Source organism: Pseudorca crassidens, chromosome 3 (assembly GCF_039906515.1).
Source record: "Pseudorca crassidens isolate mPseCra1 chromosome 3, mPseCra1.hap1, whole genome shotgun sequence".
Lineage (NCBI taxonomy): Eukaryota > Metazoa > Chordata > Mammalia > Artiodactyla > Delphinidae > Pseudorca > Pseudorca crassidens.
In genome coordinates this window covers 36,383,500-36,401,490 of record NC_090298.1, presented here as the reverse complement: position 1 = coordinate 36,401,490, position 17,991 = coordinate 36,383,500, and the positions used below count along the sequence as shown (strand labels likewise).

At 39.3% G+C, this 17,991-nt stretch overlaps 1 protein-coding gene and 1 long non-coding RNA gene across 5 annotated transcripts in view; one reads left to right on the top strand and one right to left on the bottom strand.

The window, feature by feature from the left end:
- The first annotated feature begins 5,178 nt into the window (after nucleotides 1-5,178).
- Nucleotides 5,179-17,991, top strand: part of C3H5orf34 (chromosome 3 C5orf34 homolog) — a 31,222-nt gene continuing 18,409 nt past the window's right edge. For 2 of the 3 annotated variants that reach the window (XR_010941951.1, XM_067730631.1), the window contains exons 1-5: nucleotides 5,179-5,407; nucleotides 9,076-9,309; nucleotides 9,463-9,552; nucleotides 11,876-12,519; nucleotides 14,607-14,708. Coding sequence is in view for 2 of the 3 variants with exons in the window: in XM_067730631.1 (XP_067586732.1) it covers nucleotides 9,115-9,309; nucleotides 9,463-9,552; nucleotides 11,876-12,519; nucleotides 14,607-14,708 (1,031 nt within the window). In the remaining variant the exon portion in view is untranslated. Of the gene's footprint in view, nucleotides 5,557-9,075; nucleotides 9,310-9,462; nucleotides 9,553-11,875; nucleotides 12,520-14,606; nucleotides 14,709-17,991 lie in introns of all 3 variants that reach the window. The other variant, XM_067730632.1, reaches the window with a different exon arrangement.
- Nucleotides 7,350-17,991, bottom strand: part of LOC137221262 (uncharacterized) — an 87,675-nt gene continuing 77,033 nt past the window's right edge. Inside the window, exon 4 of one of the 2 annotated variants that reach the window (XR_010941953.1) lies at nucleotides 7,350-7,570. This is a non-coding gene — a long non-coding RNA (uncharacterized lncRNA). Of the gene's footprint in view, nucleotides 7,571-12,117; nucleotides 12,444-17,991 lie in introns of those variants that run through there. The other variant, XR_010941952.1, reaches the window with a different exon arrangement.

Genomic DNA, 17,991 nt, shown 5'->3' with positions numbered 1-17,991 from the left:
CCAAGGGCTTTTAAAATGGCTTAAAAAAAAAAGACTAAGAACTCCCAACTAAACAACCAAGATTCTTCACTGAGGATTTACTGCAATTCTAGAATTGGTTTTTTTCACCTAACCTCACTACCCTAAAGCCTGGAACATTATTCTGCTTTATTTATATGACTTTCTCATTTTTGTTTTATAGCATGAGTTGCATTGACTTTTTTACTAGAGAATTTTACTAGATCTTTGTCACTCAAGTTTTCATCTGCTTTATAATTGCTATACCTTGAGAATCACTTTTCTAATACTTTTATTACTATAATGTGGTACCACCTCAGCCCTACCTAATTAATATTTTTACCAATGTCAAAAATCTTTTTCCAACTAACTAAAAGTAAAACTTAATGTACAAAAGGATGGCTTGTAAATATGCATGTAAATAGTTCTGTTAATAACCCACTGTTTTACATTTGGTACATCTGTGTCTGCCTATACAATCAGCTTTCTCACTTTTCTGCTTGTTTGTTTGGTCTGGATTAAAATTAGACTTTAAAAATAAAATTTAAATAGTTTTCTTTCCTCTAAGTTTTTGGAGTGGTATCCTGGTATTTTAAAGAGTTTCTGTTGAACTTTTTTACATGACATCATAAAGTTCAGATTTGAAATCAGAGAAACTATACTAGGATAGAAGATATTCTTTGAACAAGAGTTTCAATAACATATACATCTACTCAGAAAAAAACCAGCAATTATAAAACATTAAAATTCTTTAGTGTCCTTATTATAAAAGAGAAATATATATGTAATTGGGGCTTTTGGAAATTGTAATAGTCAGAATTCTTTTTTTCAAAATGGCTCCTAACATGGTGGCTAGTACTTTAATCTGCAGTTCTCTAAAGATTGTGCTCACTGTAAGTCAGAGGGATAGGGGGAAGGGGGTGTAGGGACGGGGCCCGACATTAGACTGGGGCCAAGAATATGCTAACTGAATATACTTTAAACTTTGCCCAGTCGCTCTGTGCATAACCACCCAGTTTATCTGCTAGCTCATTGTCACCAACTACTGCTGTACTCAAAACAGCTACCAACAGGATCAGTGTGTTCCGATTACTAGTGCTACTTAAGTAACCACCCAAACTTAGTGTCTTCAAACAATAAGCGTTTTATTATGCTCATGCTTCTGTGGCTCAGGAATTTGGACAGGGTACAATAGGGGTGGCTTTTCTCTATCCTGCAGTGTTTTGAGGCCTCGTCTGGGAAAACTAAGGACGAGGGGTGGCTCCAACAGCTGGTGGCTCTAATCATCTGGAGTCGTCTTGACTCACATGGCTGATGACCCGGCTGAGATGACTTGAAGCCATCACTCGACCAGACCCACCTACACAAGGCCTGTCCACATGGCTTGGGCTTCTTGCAACATGGCAGCTGGGTGTTGAGGGGCCATTGCAAAAGACCTGGAAGAAGCTGCCTTGGAAGCTGCGTGCAGCATTACTTCTGCTACAGTGTCTTGGTTCTAAGTGAGACGCTTGCTATAAAGCTGTATCAGATAGAAGGCCTTCAAAGAATGTGTGGACATGCTTTAAAGCTGCAACAGTACATACTGAAAGGAAGAGTTGGCCGTGTGCCACGATAGTTGGCCTTTAGGATTGCCGTATCTTCAACAGAAATATGGATCAGTAAGTCTTTTGTAACAGGGACTATTAGTACAGATCTTTAATGAGCAAGGACACAAAGGTGCCAGTGAATGTTAGTCTTGTGTCTGGTAACAAAGTGCAAATATTAGTCTGAACCTGGCAGTTGTGTCATCAACTCAGATCCTCTGTATTGTCAGTGCTCTTCAGCCAAAGACTATCAGGACCATACCTGTACCTGAATGTGCTGGGTTTAGTACTTGTTGTCGTGAGGCAGAATTTACACCATGCGGAACTGTGGGGTATGTCAGTAAGAGGGTGTTCAAAAGAACTTATAGGATTTGGGCTTTGGTTGGATAATTTGGGAGAGGGCCTAAGAAACCGGAGGTACACTAGCTTAGATGCTGTCAGAAAGCAGGGGCAATTCTATGATTAGGTATTTCATTCAATCTTACCTGTAGGGAGGACAGTAGAGTATGGATTAAGTTGTAATTTGTTTAATAAAAAAATCGTCACATTTATCGAGAGAGGATGCTTGGTGTAAAAGAGTAAAAACCTGTCCAGGACTGAAGGACTGAAAATTAGCTCGTACTGAAAAAGAAGGAAGTAGCCCTGCCTATTAATCAGTCTGGGAGGACAGACACAGGTAAAGCCAGCTGCAAATTTAACAGGAAACATTTTTCCCCAAGGCCATGACCACCTCTTTGTGTGACCGCTGCTCTGTTAACAATGATGTCTCCAGACCTGCTTTGCTATCCTCACCCATCTTTTACTGGGGATACCCAATTGCTAAATTGCACTCACCTCATGATAACAGCAGTTAAACCCTGCTTCTAATCCTGTGCAGAAACAGCATCCAACCAGGAAGTGGTCTCTTCCCTTAGAGCTTCCTCAGAATGCTTCAGCAGGAACCCAAACCTTACAACGATGACGCCCTCCTCCCCCTGTGGAGAGCACCATTTGTGTTTCCTCTGAAGTGTGCTTTCTTCCTTACATGTCAAATATTTTGTCAGACTACAGGCTTGAGCCTGGTGGTCTTTGGCTGACTAGACTTTAGCAGATGTAAATAATTTAAGGTCATGTATGCTACTGCTGTATTATGTAAGCCTAGCAAAATGCCAGCCCTGGACGAACTGGACACTGCTGCTGCATCCAAGCATCTGGAGGTCATGTTTCTGGTAGGTTTGTACTGCTATAAATTCATAGTCACCACCTTCATTTAGGCTGTCAGTGCTGCCTGTAATCTTACATTTCTTCATTCTCTTGTTTAATTCAAACCCTCTCTACTCTGCTTGCCCCTTTATTCCCTAAAGACTTGCTTCACCGGAAAAAAAAAAAAAAAAGCCACCAGACAAATGTATACAAATGCATCTGCATGTACTTCATTCCTCCTCTTCCTGTATAAGAAGTATCCCTCCACCTATTAAAAACCAGTTATTCAACATGTGCTTGAATCCCATGCCCTCTCACTCTCATGAACTCTATTGTTACTTGGTCTGTAATTTTTTAAAAAATCTTTCTGCATCGGCCCTTTGCATGAGCTGTTGACCATGCCATTCCTCTCATCAAAAGAAATCTGGCCCTTACATTTCTCTCCAATTACAGTCCTATCTTTGGTTCCTAGTCAGGCTTCTCAAGTGTTTTCCCATTTTTTTTTCCATTTCCTTACCCATTTGCTCTTCAAACCCACTGTAGCTTCTGCCACCACTATATACAACAGACCTCATTCGTCAATAATGACGTCCATGTCATTAAGTTGAATAAAGACTTCATTCTTTAGCTTGTTCTCTAGGCAAGACACCAAAATTGAATACACCCAGGCATCTAGAATACAATAGCTTGCTTTCTAGCTTTTGTGCTGTTTCTTAGTGTTTGGGGGGGATTCTTTTCCCTTACCTAATCTGTAAGAACTGGTGTTCCTCAAAGCTCAGTCCAAAGCATTCTTTTCTCATGTCACAATATCCTTGGACTATTTCATCCTCTGAAGCTTCAGTTAGCATCTATCACCATTGACCTCCATATTTATTTCTAATCTCCTGATTCTAGACCTTTACTAACTTGTTTCCACTGGGAGGTCTCACAAAATTTGTCATGCTATTCCCTAAATTTACTCTTCTTACATTCCCCCCTCGTTGATCGCACTGACACCTACTCACTTTCCCCAATCAGAAACCCATGGAATTGTTTTTAACTCCTACTCTTAAATCATCCCCAAGACCAAAGAGTTGATCTCTTAAATATTTCTTGGAGCTATGCTCTCCATTCTCACTGTCCAGTCTTGAGTCTGAACTGCCGTCATCTCTCCTGTTGCTCTTTCAAAAGCCTTTTACTGGGCTCCACACGTCTGTTCTCATATCCTACAATCCACTCTCTATTCAGTAGTTCCAGGAATTTTTCTAAAGTACAAAAAGCACCACAAAACCCCTCTGTGGTAGACAGAATTTATATATAGGAGGTTCTTATACACTGGAGGGGGAAAAGGTGGGAGTTGGATAGGACCTAAGTTAGCACTGTGTAATAAAACTGATGTTACAGATCAATGAAAACATGGCTGTCTGAGGATGCCCTTATTACACTTTACGTAAGATTGAGGTCAATTTGCATATCAGACTTTTAAAAATGGAGATGAATTTAAGGAGCTATACTTCAGTCCCTTAGTGCTGCCACCTTTTGCTTAAAGCCCTTGTAATAGTTTACCACTGCTATTAAGATAAAGTCCATAATTCATAAATCTGTACTACCTACCTCTATAGCCCAATTTCAGGCTTCTCTCCCCTAGGAAGAGCCTCTCTCTTCTCTTTAATCATTCTTAAACCAAACTGGGTTTTTTTTTTCAGCCCTTTTAAGGGGCCAGATCTTTCCTTTGGGCCTCAGAGCCTTAACACAAGGCTGTTACTTCTGCTTGAAACACTTTCCCCCTCTACTTGGCTAACACCTACTTAGCCTTTGGATTTCAGTGAAAATATTTCTTCAGTCTAGGTTAGGTCTGCCCACTATATACTCCCACAGACCTCTGTATTTTATCTTAGGAACACTTATCACAGCTGTGATCAAATTACTGTCCAGTCGTTTCTTTCCAGTTAATCTCTAGCCCCCATCCTCAACCCTGGGTCTCATTCGCGGCTTTATCCCCAGCACGCCCAGCACGTAAAAGGCTCTCCATAAATACTTGTTTTAATGGAAATAAATAAATATAGCAGACGCGTCCACTCGCCATTGTAGAAAAAGATTTAAAAGGTAAAGAGAAACTGTTTAAAGTCATTTTCTGATAGCAAACTAGGAAAAGAAGGTCTCTATCTTTGCCCAATTTTTTTAACAGCTTTATTGACGTATAATTGCTTAGATTATTTAAATAACCATTACTCCACTAAATTATACCTCTGTAGCTATCTCGGATAGACCATCAGAATGCAAGTCCCAACCAGGTTTGAAACGACCAGGTCAGACCAGCTCCTTGTGGGGTACCGGAAGTAAAAACCGGAGAGGAGCGGCCCAGCTTCCGGACTGGGAGCCCCCGCCTCCCCTACTTCCGGTCCCGTCCCCCGATGCGAGCGGAGGGCGGGGTCAGGTCGGGACTTCCGGTCTTCATTTGTAAAGTGGGGCGGCTTTTCTAGGATGCGGGAAGGTTTGAATCGCAGCTGTTTGCCTTCGATTCCTCTCCGGGGTCAGAGCTGTCGATGCTGCTGCTGCTGCTCCTCCGCTCCTCTGACTCGACGAAAGACCGCCAAATACTCTCCCTGTGGCCTTATTCCTCTCGGTTATGATTGTTTTCTTTCATCGAGAAACATAACTTGCTGGTAATTTGTTAAACTCAAAACAAATTCCTCGAGAAGCAGTCGTGGGCGGGCGCAGACGTTTCTACTCCGACCATTTTGGCAAATTAAAAGCACAAGGGCCGTTGATTGTCCTCATTTCCACGACTTTTCAGCTCAGAACTGCTTGCTGTGTGAGTTTAAGATGTTGGTTGTTGTTTTGATGAGGCTTTTTCTGTAACTAGATAGCGCATTTTGAAAAATGAGGTTCCCGTTTATGTCAAGAACAAACTTGTGGCTTTTTGATCGTTAAATGTACTCGGACGTAATGTGCTGGGTAGTGAAAACACAAACAGGAATAAGACAGTAGAGATGACGCTGGAAATTTAGGTTGGAGCTGGATTATTTTTTTTATGATGCCAGGAACTTTAGACATTTCTACTGTTTCTTGTGTATGCTTGATTATTTAAATAATCTAAACAACAATTATACCCCAATGAGCTGTTAAAAAAAAAAAAGAAAACTTGGCTAAAGATAAAGACCTTTTTCCAGCTGTTATCAGAAAATATGTTTTCCAACTGTGTATCTGCACTTGTTTTTTTCAGAAATAGCAAGTTGATATCATGCATATATATGATACGTATAGCTGCAATATAAATATATTTATTGCTATGAATATTTATTGCCGTTTAACAAGTATGTAGACAAGTGATGTAAAGCGGTTGGTATGGTCGGGTTGTGGAAAGTTACTTGTGAGGGCAGTACTGGAAATGGATTGGAGAGGGGAAAAATTGGAAAAAGGTCCCAGACAGTCTACAGGAATGGAGGGGAAAGTTGAGGACTGAACTAGGAAAAGGAGGAGCCAGATTTATGGGGGAGACTGACAAAATCAACAGGACTTGTTACTTGGATGTAAAGGGAAACAGTGAGAAATCAAATATTGCTAACATTGAGATGCCATTAACTCAAATTGCAAATTCAGGAGGAGCAAGAATTTTAAAATTCACTTATATATTCTTATATATTACTTACATATTTATCATTAAAAAAAATTTATTGCACCGTTATTATTGGCCAAGTATTGTTTTAGGTGCCAGGGATAGAACTGTGAATAAGACAGATGAGGGCCCTGCTCTGATTGAGTTTATGTCCTAGTGGGAAAAGACTAAAAGCAATAAATAAATAGAACAGTTTTGATAGTAATAGATATTATGAAGAAAAACGATGAAATGGTTAAAAAGTGATTGGGAGATGGTTGGGAACAACTTTAACTGGTCAAGTTAGGCCTTTGAGGAAGTTAGATATTTGTGCTGAGATATTAACGGTGCCAAAGGACCAGCCATGTGATGAGCCAGGGAAAGGACATGCTAGGCGGAAGGAACAGTGCAAAGGTTCTGACATGTGATACAGCTTTCTTAAAAAAACATTAAAAAGGCCAACGTAGCTAAGTTGTCCTGAACAAGGAGGAGAGGGTTAGGAGATGACATTGGAGAGGTAGAAGATGACATTGGAGAGGTAGATGGGGGCAGGTTGTATGGCTTTTATAGGCTGTGGTTAAGAATTTGAGTTTGGGGCTTCCCTGGTGGTGCAGTGGTTAAGAATCCACCTGCCAATGCAGGGGACACGGGTTTGAGCACTGGTTCGGGAAGATCCCACATGCCAAGGAGCAACTAAGCCCATGCACCGCAACTACTGAGCCTGTGCTCTAGAGCCCGTGAGCCGCAATTACTGAGCCGGTGTGCCACAGCTGAAGCCCGCGTGCCTAGAGCCTGTGCTCCGCAACAAGAGAAGCCACCGCAATGAGAAGCCTATGCACCACAACGAAGGGTAACCCCTGCTCGCTGCAACTAGAGAGAGCCCGTGCACAGCAAAGAAGACCCAATGCAGCCAAAAATAAATAAATAAAATAAATTAATTTAAAAAAATTATTCAGGTTTTACCTAAGTGCAAATATTGGGTTGTAAGTCAAGAAGGGTTAGATCTCATTTTTATTTTAAAAGGTCCTTCTAGCTACCGTTTGTAGACTGGCCTCCAGGGAGTTGAGTGAAAGTGAATTAGGGGGTATTACTGAAGTCTGCTTTTGGTGGGAGTGATTAAGTTCCGTTTTAGTCATGTGGAGTTTGATGTATCTGTGGAACAGGGACATGAAGAGAGGTCCTGCAGGCAACTGGAAGCTCTGGAGAGAGGTCAGGTAGATTTGGAAGTTCTCTAGAGAAAGAAAATGATTAAAGTTGTGTGAATTTCCTCAGGAGAGATCATTTAATATTGGTTTAATATTTAGTTATATGCTGACATATTCTGCAAAAGATTATAGGCTATATCATATGTAGCTAATTATATACATTGAAAAGGGGTAAGATTTTTTTTAAAAAGCAAGGGTGGGCATAAAAGCAACATGAGTGTATCTAGTAAGAAGAGATGAAATGGGGACTAACTAAGGTCAGGTGCTGATGAATCCTTGATTTGAGAGAATGGTGAAGAAAAGGAATGATTAAACTAAAAAGAGCAATAGATATAGAGGGGGTGGTGGAGGAGGGACCATGGCGCACCCCCACCCTTTTTTTAAAAAAATAAGAGGCAGAGGAAGAGGAAGTTTGGCGCAAGGGAAGATAGACAACATTGTCACACGTTGACCAGTTTAGTAGGGTGAAGACTGAAGTCATTGGGTATAGGAAGGTACTGGTAACCGTTGTGAAACAATTTCAGTAGAGAGGTGGAGGAGAAAGCTGGATTGCAATTCATCGAAGATTGTTGGGAGAGAAAGCTGACACTGAGTGGATACTATACCTGAGAAGTTTATTGGTAGGAAATAGAGGTAAACTGGGGAAAGTGGTATCCATGGAAAGTTGTTTTTTTCTGACAGGTGAAACTTTATCACCTGAGTAACAGAAGGAGATGATGTCCTAGAAGGGGATGGAGTTAGTTTTAGAAAGAATCATAAAATTTACTGAGCTCCTACAAGGCAACATTCACACTACTGCCACTGTCATACATGTTGTCTCATTTAATCCTCACAACGATCCTGTTACCCCCGTTTTACAAATAAGGAAACAACCAACCCAGCCAACCTGTGGTTTATAGCTATGAGCTAGTGGAGTTGGAACCCAGCCCTCCATTCCCCTTCTGTCACACCTATATGGAAAGCGTAAGTGAAAATACAGAGACATTTCAGAGGTAAAGAAGAGGAAATTGAATTCAATGAAATAAGGATGAATCTAAGACACTAGCTGGTTAATTAGCTTTCTGAGTTGTGACATGGATCTACTTCCTTAATGCCAGGCTAGGGGCAAGAATCCAGGTGTTCTTTTCCCTTAGGCCTAATAGTTACTTTTGGCCTGCCTTTTACATGTCCTACAAATGATTTGATGTATTCTTTTTGCGAAGATGGAATTTGCTTGTTATTTGAAATGAGATACTGAGCATACAATTTTCAGAAGTTAAACTTCAGATGCTACTAAAGCTACTAAAATGATAAGGGCATTTATAACTTGGTGGGCCATCTCCCTCTCAGTTATCTTCCACATTGAAGTAGAGCCCTTGGGGTTAATGAAGGCATTCAGATCACATAAGCGTGTATAGTAAGATAATCACTTTTCATTCAACAAAAGTAAATGCAATGGCAATTTTGTGTTTTGCTTATGTTCACTTATTTTGATAGAACTTTTGTACATGACGAGAACTATTTGGTGCTACTGTATTTCTTATTTCCTCAGCCTTTGCCTTGGAAGGACATTTTAGCCATAGTCACAATAATGGCGGCTGAAGTGCAAATAGTACTTTATGAAGATGACTCAGTGGAGGTACAATATGTTGATGGTTCCAGATTGCAGCTTTCTCCCTGTGGCTCTGAATTTTTATTTGAAAAAGCACCTCCTATTTCAGCACATCCTTTACAACAACCAGAAAGAATTCGCCAAAGGACACACTTTGTTATTAGCACGTACCGAGTAAGTAAAGATGACACAAAAACTACTCTTTTTAATACTAAAATATTGTTGAGGTGGCCAGAATATGGAAAGTAGTTAGTATTCCGGATTACTGTCATTCTAAATTGATTTTCAAATCATTTTTTTTAAATTACTTTGTATTTCTTTTTGTAGGAGCAGCTACAGCGAGCCCTAGATTTCCGTAACTCCTTTGCTACTTGCCCTTTTTTATCTGAAAGCATCATACCTTCTGAAAGGAAAATGGTAATATTTTTTAAACTTCATTTTTAAAACAAATATTTGAGGACAAGTAATTACAAACAGGTAGTTTAATATTTAGTCTTTTTCTTCATGACACTTTGAGCATAGACATGTTGCTATAGAACACATAGGCCTATATATTTCCACAGACTAGGGTGTTTTGATATTTTGTACATTGAGACACAGAAGTTATATAGTTTCTCTCTCTGCCTTTTTTTTTCCTTTAACATCTTTATTAGAGTATAATTGCTTTACAATGTTGTGTTAGTTTCTGCTGTATAACAAAGTGAATCAGCTATACATATACATATATCCCCATATCCCCTCCCTCTTGCGTCTCCCTACCACCCTCCCTATCCCACCCCTCTAGGTGGTCACAAAGCACTGAGCTGATCTCCCTGTGCTAGGCAGCTGCTCCCCACTAGCTATCTGTTTTACATTTGGTAGTGTATATATGTCCATGCCACTCTTTCACTTAGTCCCAGCTTACCCTTCCCCCTCCCTGCGTCCTCAAGTCCATTCTCTATGTCTGCATCTTTATTCCTGTCCTGCCCTAGGTTCTTCAGAACCATTTATATGTGTTAGCATATATATGTGTTAGATTCCATATATATTCCATATATATGTGTTAGCATACGGTATTTGTTTTTCTCTTTCTGACTTCACTCTGTATGACCAACTCTAGGTCCATCCACCCCACTACAAATAACTCAATTTCGTTTCTTTTTATGGCTGAGTAATATTCCATTGTATATATGTACCACATCTTCTTTATCCATTCATCTGTCGATGGACACTTAGGTTGCTTCCATGTCCTGGCTATTGTAAATAGTGCTGCCATGAACCTTGGGGTACATGACTCTTTTTTTCTTTTTTTTTTTTTAATTTATTTTATTTTTGGCTGCTTTGGGTCTTTGTTGCTGAGCGCAGACATTCTCTAGTTGTGGCGAGTGGGGGCTATTCTTTGTTGCGGTGCGCAGGCTTCTCATTGCAGTGGCTTCTCTTGTTGCAGAGCACGGGCTCTAGGCGCATGGGCTTCAGTAGTTGTGGCACGTGGGCTCAGTAGTTGTGGTTTACGGGCTCTAGAGCACAAGCTCAGTAGTTGTGGCGCATGGGCTTAGTTGCTCCGCGGCATGTGGGATCTTTCCAGACCAGGGCTCGAACCCGTGTTCCCTGCGTTGGCAGGTGGATTCTTAACCACTGCGCCACCTGGGAAGCCCTGTGCCACACTTTAGATTCCACATATATGTGATATCATATGGTATTTGTCTTTCCCTTTCTGACTTACTTCACTTAGTACAGTAATCTCTAGTTGTATCCATGTTGCTGCAAATGGTATGAATACTTCCCTTAATTTTAGCACACTAACATCTGTACACATAGATAGCACTGTAAATTTACCAGGCTTTCTTGACAGTAGTTTTCGTAAATCTAAGGTTTTATATAAATGGAAGGTGAAATGTGTAAATTGGCAAAAGCTTAACTGATTAAAAGACTGTTATGTGACACTTGCCATTTTTATCTTATATGAAAAGATGCAACAGGCACTGTTACCTGTTATGAATCTGTTTGCTGTTGGTCCAGATCAGTTTACCTTTGAGTAATTCGATTTTTTTAAATGTTACCCTTTAAGGCACCCGGAATTTAGTGTGTGCTGTACCTGGTGCTATGTAGGACGAGTACCTTATACATGTTATCCTGTTTAGTCCATGTGATAATCCTTTGAGGTAGCATTTCCCAAATGCTGTTCAATCATTTCAGTACCATTTATTAAATATGTAATTCTCCCTTTCCCCCCTTGTTTTGAAAAACTTATGTTATCGTATGTAACATTTTGAGATACGGTTGAGTCTGTTTCTGTGTTCTCTAAATTGTTCTGTCAGTGATTGTTATGCTGGTTCCATACCATTTAGGTTATGATTGCTTTTCATACAGTAGTGCTGGTCTTCCCTCATTTATATTCTTTTTCAGAGTAGACTTTTGGAGAGAGGCTGCAAATCTATTTATCTCTGATGCAGTGTACACTTTAAATCAAAATACGTTTAACATTAAATATAACCAAGATGATTTTTCTTTTTCTTCTTTTCTGTCCTTTTTGTCAGAGAGTGTGTGTGTGTGTGTGTTTTATGTCTACTTTTCTAAGAAATAATCTTAACAATATCAAGTGCTCTCTGGAAAACCATATATAGGCTGACATTTTTCATTCTTTCTAGGTAGTAGAACACAAAACTTTAAGAGCTTTCTTAAGTAATATGTAAGTATCAAATGTATGCAAAAATTGGACTGTTAACAGAAAATACCATCCCTTTTTCTCCCCTCAACTCAGCGTATCTTCACTGACATCTCAGAAGTAAGATGGCCCGATCTTGATACTGATGGTGGCATGATATGTATGCAGAGTGGCACCGTGAAGATATCATCTTTAGACGGTCACGCATACCTTTGCCTGCCCAAATCTCAGCATGAATTTACAGTACATTTTTTGTGTAAAGTAAGCCAGAAGCCAGACTCATCTATAGTACTGTCAGAAAAAAATAATAAAGCCAAAAAGGACAAACTAGTTGAAAAAGCTGGCAAAATCTGTACATATGGAAGTTTTTCAGGACAGAGACTGAAGAATAAAGAAAATGAACTTTATTATCAGATCACGAAATCCAAAGAACCTTTAGAGAAGAGTTGTGTAAATGGAACTGAAGGGAGGGAGGCACTGTCTTCACCTGGGACAAAAGACACGTGTGTATACACGTGGGTAAAGCAGTGCTGGTCAGTGGCCTCCTGTCCGGAGGAATGGGAATATCCTTTGTCTTTAGCACTTCGTTTTCATAATAAAATCAGCAATATGTCTGGAACTGATGCAGATATCACCCAGAAGAGAATTTTAACTTCTGACATTTCTGAGGAAAGAGGAAAAGAAGTTTCTGTTCTTCCCAGGGCCCTGTTACTAAGCTGTCCTGTCCCACACCTGCACAGGTAATGGAAGAATGACTTATTTGTCCTAATGCTTTTGTCAGAACCAGACCTACCTAAGGATCATTTTTCTTTCGGAATCATCTGATACCATTCATAAGGAAAGTTCAGTTGATCTAAAACTTTGCTTGTAACGGATAGTAAATAATGTCCCCGGCTAATGTGTTGCTTATATTTCTTACTTCACATCCATGCATTGGATGTTGGTGGAAGGCTGACTACACTGGGTACTTTGTTAAGCATGGAGACTGTAGAGATGAAGAGTCCCTGCTTTCTAGGAGCTTAGAGTCTAGTAAGGGTCACTATCACTGGAAAGATTATTAAAGTGTGGTAAGTGACGGCACAGAGCTCTGTGGGAGCAAGCCCTGGGAAACATCCGCAGCTGCTCAGTGGAACCTGTTAGTTCTGTTGCTGGAGCATGGACCTGACGTGTGTGATCATGGGTTCTTTCTTTCATACATAGCCTCAGAGGACACCCTTGTCTTTGGTTAAGTGACTGTAAATGTGTCCATCTTCAACAGGGATAAACATGGAGAGGCTTCTGGCTGGCTAGGTACAGACCTTTTACCTTCACTAAGAAATGAATAGCCTAATGGTTATAGATTTGTAACATGAACTCTGCATAAGTAGTGTAGTAATAATGATAATAGCTAACACAGAGCACTTACTTTGTGCCAGGCATGGTTATACTTTACCTATTTTTTCCTCATAGTAACCCTATGAGGTAGGTACTATTATCAACCCCATTTTGTAGAGGAACTTGAGACACAGAAATGTTGAATAACTCAAGCACGGTCTCACACCTAGTGCTTGTAGAATTGGGATATGATCCCAGGTAGTCTTCTGAGTACATATTTGTTATTGGAAACAAAAAATGAGAATGATTTTTAACCTTGTCATGATTATGTAGTTAGAATTGGGAATTCCAGTATTATAAGTACACATCAAAAGAGATTTATGCTTCTAAATTAACAGTTTTTCAATAACTTGCCACTGGCCTTGATTGAAATCCATTATCCTTAGGCATGGCTTAACAGGCCTTCTGTTATATGGTCTTTTCGTGGGTCTGTAATCCTCACCACTCTTGCCCTTGCTTTCTCTACTCTTGCTAAACTGGACTTCTTGCGGTCCATAGAATTCTTGCCCAAGCTTTCTTTTACGACGGCACCTACTCTTTCCATGCCAGGAACACTCCTTTTATCTCTCTCAGCTCGCTAACTTATGCTCATTTTCAGGTCTTAGCATAAATAAGCCTTTCTTCCTTAGGGTCATTATTCTGAAGTCCCTAGATTGGATTAGGCTCTATACAATCCCATAGCATACAGTAATTCTCTTTTCTTTATATTCAGTATCTACTACTTTATGTCCCTGCTAGATAGAATCTCCATTGAGGGCAGGGACCATGTCTGCTTTCTTGGGTGTCATATCCATAGTGTGTATTGCACAGTGCCTGGATCACCATAGATATTTCAGTAAATATTTATTGTTTGAATCCTAAATTTTAAAGGTTAGTGAAACTTAATTTATGTATTTATGCTGAGATTCAATAATGAGATTATTAAAAATACTAAGAAAAATACATGGAAAAATAAGATTACAATTGACTCTTGGACAACATGGATTTGAACTGTGTGGGTCCACTTATACACAGGTTTTTTCAATAAATATAGTGCTGTATTTTTATTTTTCAGATCTTTAAATGAACTAAGTATGGGGGGAAAGTTGGTGTTCAATTAGAGATCACAATTTGGGGAATCAACAGAACTAGGGTTTGAGTGCTGATTTTATCCAAACTGTTTCAGCTTCCTGCCCTTGGGTGAGTCATTTATAAACTCCTTTGCTTTTGAGGCAGAGATAACAGTACTCAGTTTTTTACTGCACTGGGGTTAGTGCCCCCAACCCCCATGTTGTTCAAGGGTCAACTGTAGTTTTAAATTTCATTAATGCACTTTCATATTAATTTTTACTTTTCTTTGATCTAATGACTTAAGCAAGAAATAAATCTTACTACAGTAGCACTGTTCTGTTCACTTCTAAAGGTAATTATGTTAGGCAACCAGGATTAATAGCTTGTATTTTGTCCTTCACAGGTGGGAGTTTTGTGATTCACTTTCACAGAGACAGTTTGTTGAAGAAGAATATTCCTATCCTGAACTAGTGAAAGTGGTTTGGTACAAGGGTATTACCTATAGGTAAGGCACTTGTGTTGCATTTGGAGCTATTTAGCAATGTCACAGAGGGTATAGGACTACCCTTGTGGATAGACTCCCCCGTGAGTACAGTTTTGCCTGGGGCCACCATTCTCCTGTGTTTGGCCCTGAGTTTTACAGATCTCTATGTGTACTAATAAAATTTAAATTAAATTAAATTTAAATTTAATTAAAACTGAATAAAATTTAATTAATAATTTTATTAGTCCACATAGATGTCTTGTGACTAATTCACATTAACCATATTCACAAGATTTTTGTGACAACTCCAAAGCCAATGAGGAATTAGTTTTGCTTGTGAATGAAATATTTTGCCAGTTATTTAGGATACCCCTTCCAAGCAATAGGGGATCTAGTCATCTGAATTAGTCATGTCAGAAGGATGCCTGTTGAGCATGGAATTAGAGGAGAAGTTAGCTAGCCTAGAAGAGATTTCAGTCACCATTCATGCCACAGATATTCACTGAATGTCTCCTCTGTGTCTGCACTATTCTATTGAATTATCCCTATTCTACCACAAAGTATACCTCGCTAGTGACTGGAATACTAGTGTTGGCTAGATTCAGAGTTTCACTTCTGTAAATAATGCTAGAAGAGATCTGTGAAATTTTTGTTCTTTGGGGTCTCCTTTTCCTGCATGAAAACCACCCCTTTCTCTTTTTTTTTTGTTTGTTTTTATTTGTTACTTTTATTTAAAAAAATTTTTTATTGAAGTATAGTTGATTTACAATGTTGTGTTAGTTTCAGGTGTACAGCAAAGTGATTCAGTTATACATATATATGTATGTGTGTGTATATATATATATGTATGTGTGTATGTATATACATATATTCTTTTTCAGGTTCTTTTCCCTTAGAGATTATTACAAAATATTGAGTATAATTCTCTGTGCTATATAGTAGGTCCCTGTTGGTTATCTATTTTTTATATAGTAGTGTGTATATGTTAATCCCAAACTCCCAGTTTATCCCTCCTGCCCTTTCCCCTTTGGTAACCACAAGTTTCTTTTCTATGTCTGTGGGTCTATTTCCGTTTTACAAATAAATTCATTTGTTTTGTTTTGTTTTTTAAGATTCCACATGTACGTGATATCATATGATACTTGTCTTTCTCTGTCTGGCTTACTTCACTTAGTATGATAATCTCTGGGTCCATCCATGTTGCTGCAAATGGCATTATTTCATTCTTTTTTAAGGCCAAGTGGTATTCCATTGTATATTATACCACATCTTCTTTATCCATTCATCTGTCAACGGACATTTAGGTTGCTACTGTGTCTTGGCTATTGTAAACAGTGCTTCTGTGAACATTGGGGTGCATGTATCTTTTCGAATTAGAGATTTCGTCTTTTCTGGATATGTACCCAGGAGTGGGACTGCTGGATCATATGGTAACTCTATTTTTAGTTTTTTAAGGAACCTCCATACTATTCTCCATAGTGGCTACACCAATTTACATTCCCACCAACAGTGTAGGAGGGTTCCCTTTTCTCCACATCCTCACCAACATTTGTTATTTGTGATCTTTTTGATGATGGCCATTCTGACTGGTGTGAGGCGATACCGCATTGTAGGGTTTTTGTTTGTTTGTTTGTTTTGCGGTACGCGGGCCTCTCACTGTTGTGGCCTCTCCCGTTGCGGAGCACAGGCTCCGGACGCGCAGGCTCAGCGGCCATGGCTCACGGGCCCAGCCGCTCTGCGGCATGTGGGATCTTCCTGGACCAGGGCACAAACCCGTGTCCCTTGCATCGGCAGGCGGACTCTCAACCACTGCGCCACCAGGGAAGCACCCTCATTGTAGTTTTGATTTGTATTTCTCTAATAATTAGCAATGTTGAGCAGTTTTTCATGTGCCTGTTGGCCATCTGTATGTCTTCTTTGGAGAAATGTCTATTTAGATCTTCTGCCCATTTTTTAATTGGGTTGTTTGTTTTTTTGATATTGAGCTGTGTGAGCTGTTTATATATTTTGGAAATTAATCCCCGGTCAGTAGCATCATTTGCAGATATATTCTCCCAGTCCATAGGTTGACTTTTCGTTTTGTTTATGGTTTCCTTTGCTGTGCAAAAGCTTTTAAGTTTAATTAGGTTTAGAGAAACTTAGAGAAATTAAAGAAACAATTCCATTTACCATCACATCAAAAAGAATAAAATACCTAGGAATAAACCTACCTAAGGAGACAAAAGACCTGTACTCCGAAAACTGTAAGACACTGATGAAAGAAATTGAAGACGACACAAACAGATGGAAAGATATACCGTGTTCTTGGATTGGAAACATCGACATTGTTAGAATGACTATACTACCCAAGGCAATCTACAGATTCATTGCAATCCCTATCAAATTACCAATGGCATTTTTCACAGAACTTGAACAAAAAAATCTTAAAATTTGTATGGAGACACAAAAGACCCCAAATAGCCAAAGTAATCTTGAGAAAGAATAATGGAGCTGGAAGAATCAGGCTCCCTGACTTCAGACTATACTACAAAGCTACAGTAATCAAAGTAGTATGGTACTGGCACAAAAACAGACATATAGATCAATGGAATAGGATAGAAAACGCAGAAATAAATCCATGCACCTCTGGTCAATTAATCTATGACAAAGGAGGCAAGAGTATATAATGGAGAAAAGACAGTCTCTTCAATAAGTGGTGCTGGGAAAACTGGACAGCTACATGTAAAAGAATGAAATTAGAACATTCTCTAACACTATATACAAAAATAAACTCAAAGTGGATTAAAGACTTAAATGTAAGACTGGAAACCATAAAACTCCTAGAGGAAAATATAGGCAGAACACTCCAAAGAGTGTTCAAAAGATAAGTTGCAGTGATATCTTTTTTGATCTGTCTCCTAGAGTAATGGAAATAAAAACAAAAATAAACAAATGAGACCTAAACCCACCCCCTTCTGACAATATGTTCTTCATATATGTTTCGATAAAATTGACTTGGCTTAAGTTTTTATAAATTATATACCCAATACCTTGACTGTACCTGGCTGCTCCAGGTACAGTCACCTTCTCTTAGGGGTGGCTCCTTTTACACATGGCTAACCTCATCCATCAGGTATTGATTCTACTAGTTTCATTTTTACAGAATAATATTATTTTTAGGCTCTGGAGTTGTCATATTTAACTCCTATGCAGTGGGCATTGCTTTGATGACTATAATGTACCAGCCACTGTGAGTGGCAGTGGGATACCAGGATGATAAGACAAGATGCCTGACTTCTAGAAGTTGAGCTTAGTTGAAATAGAT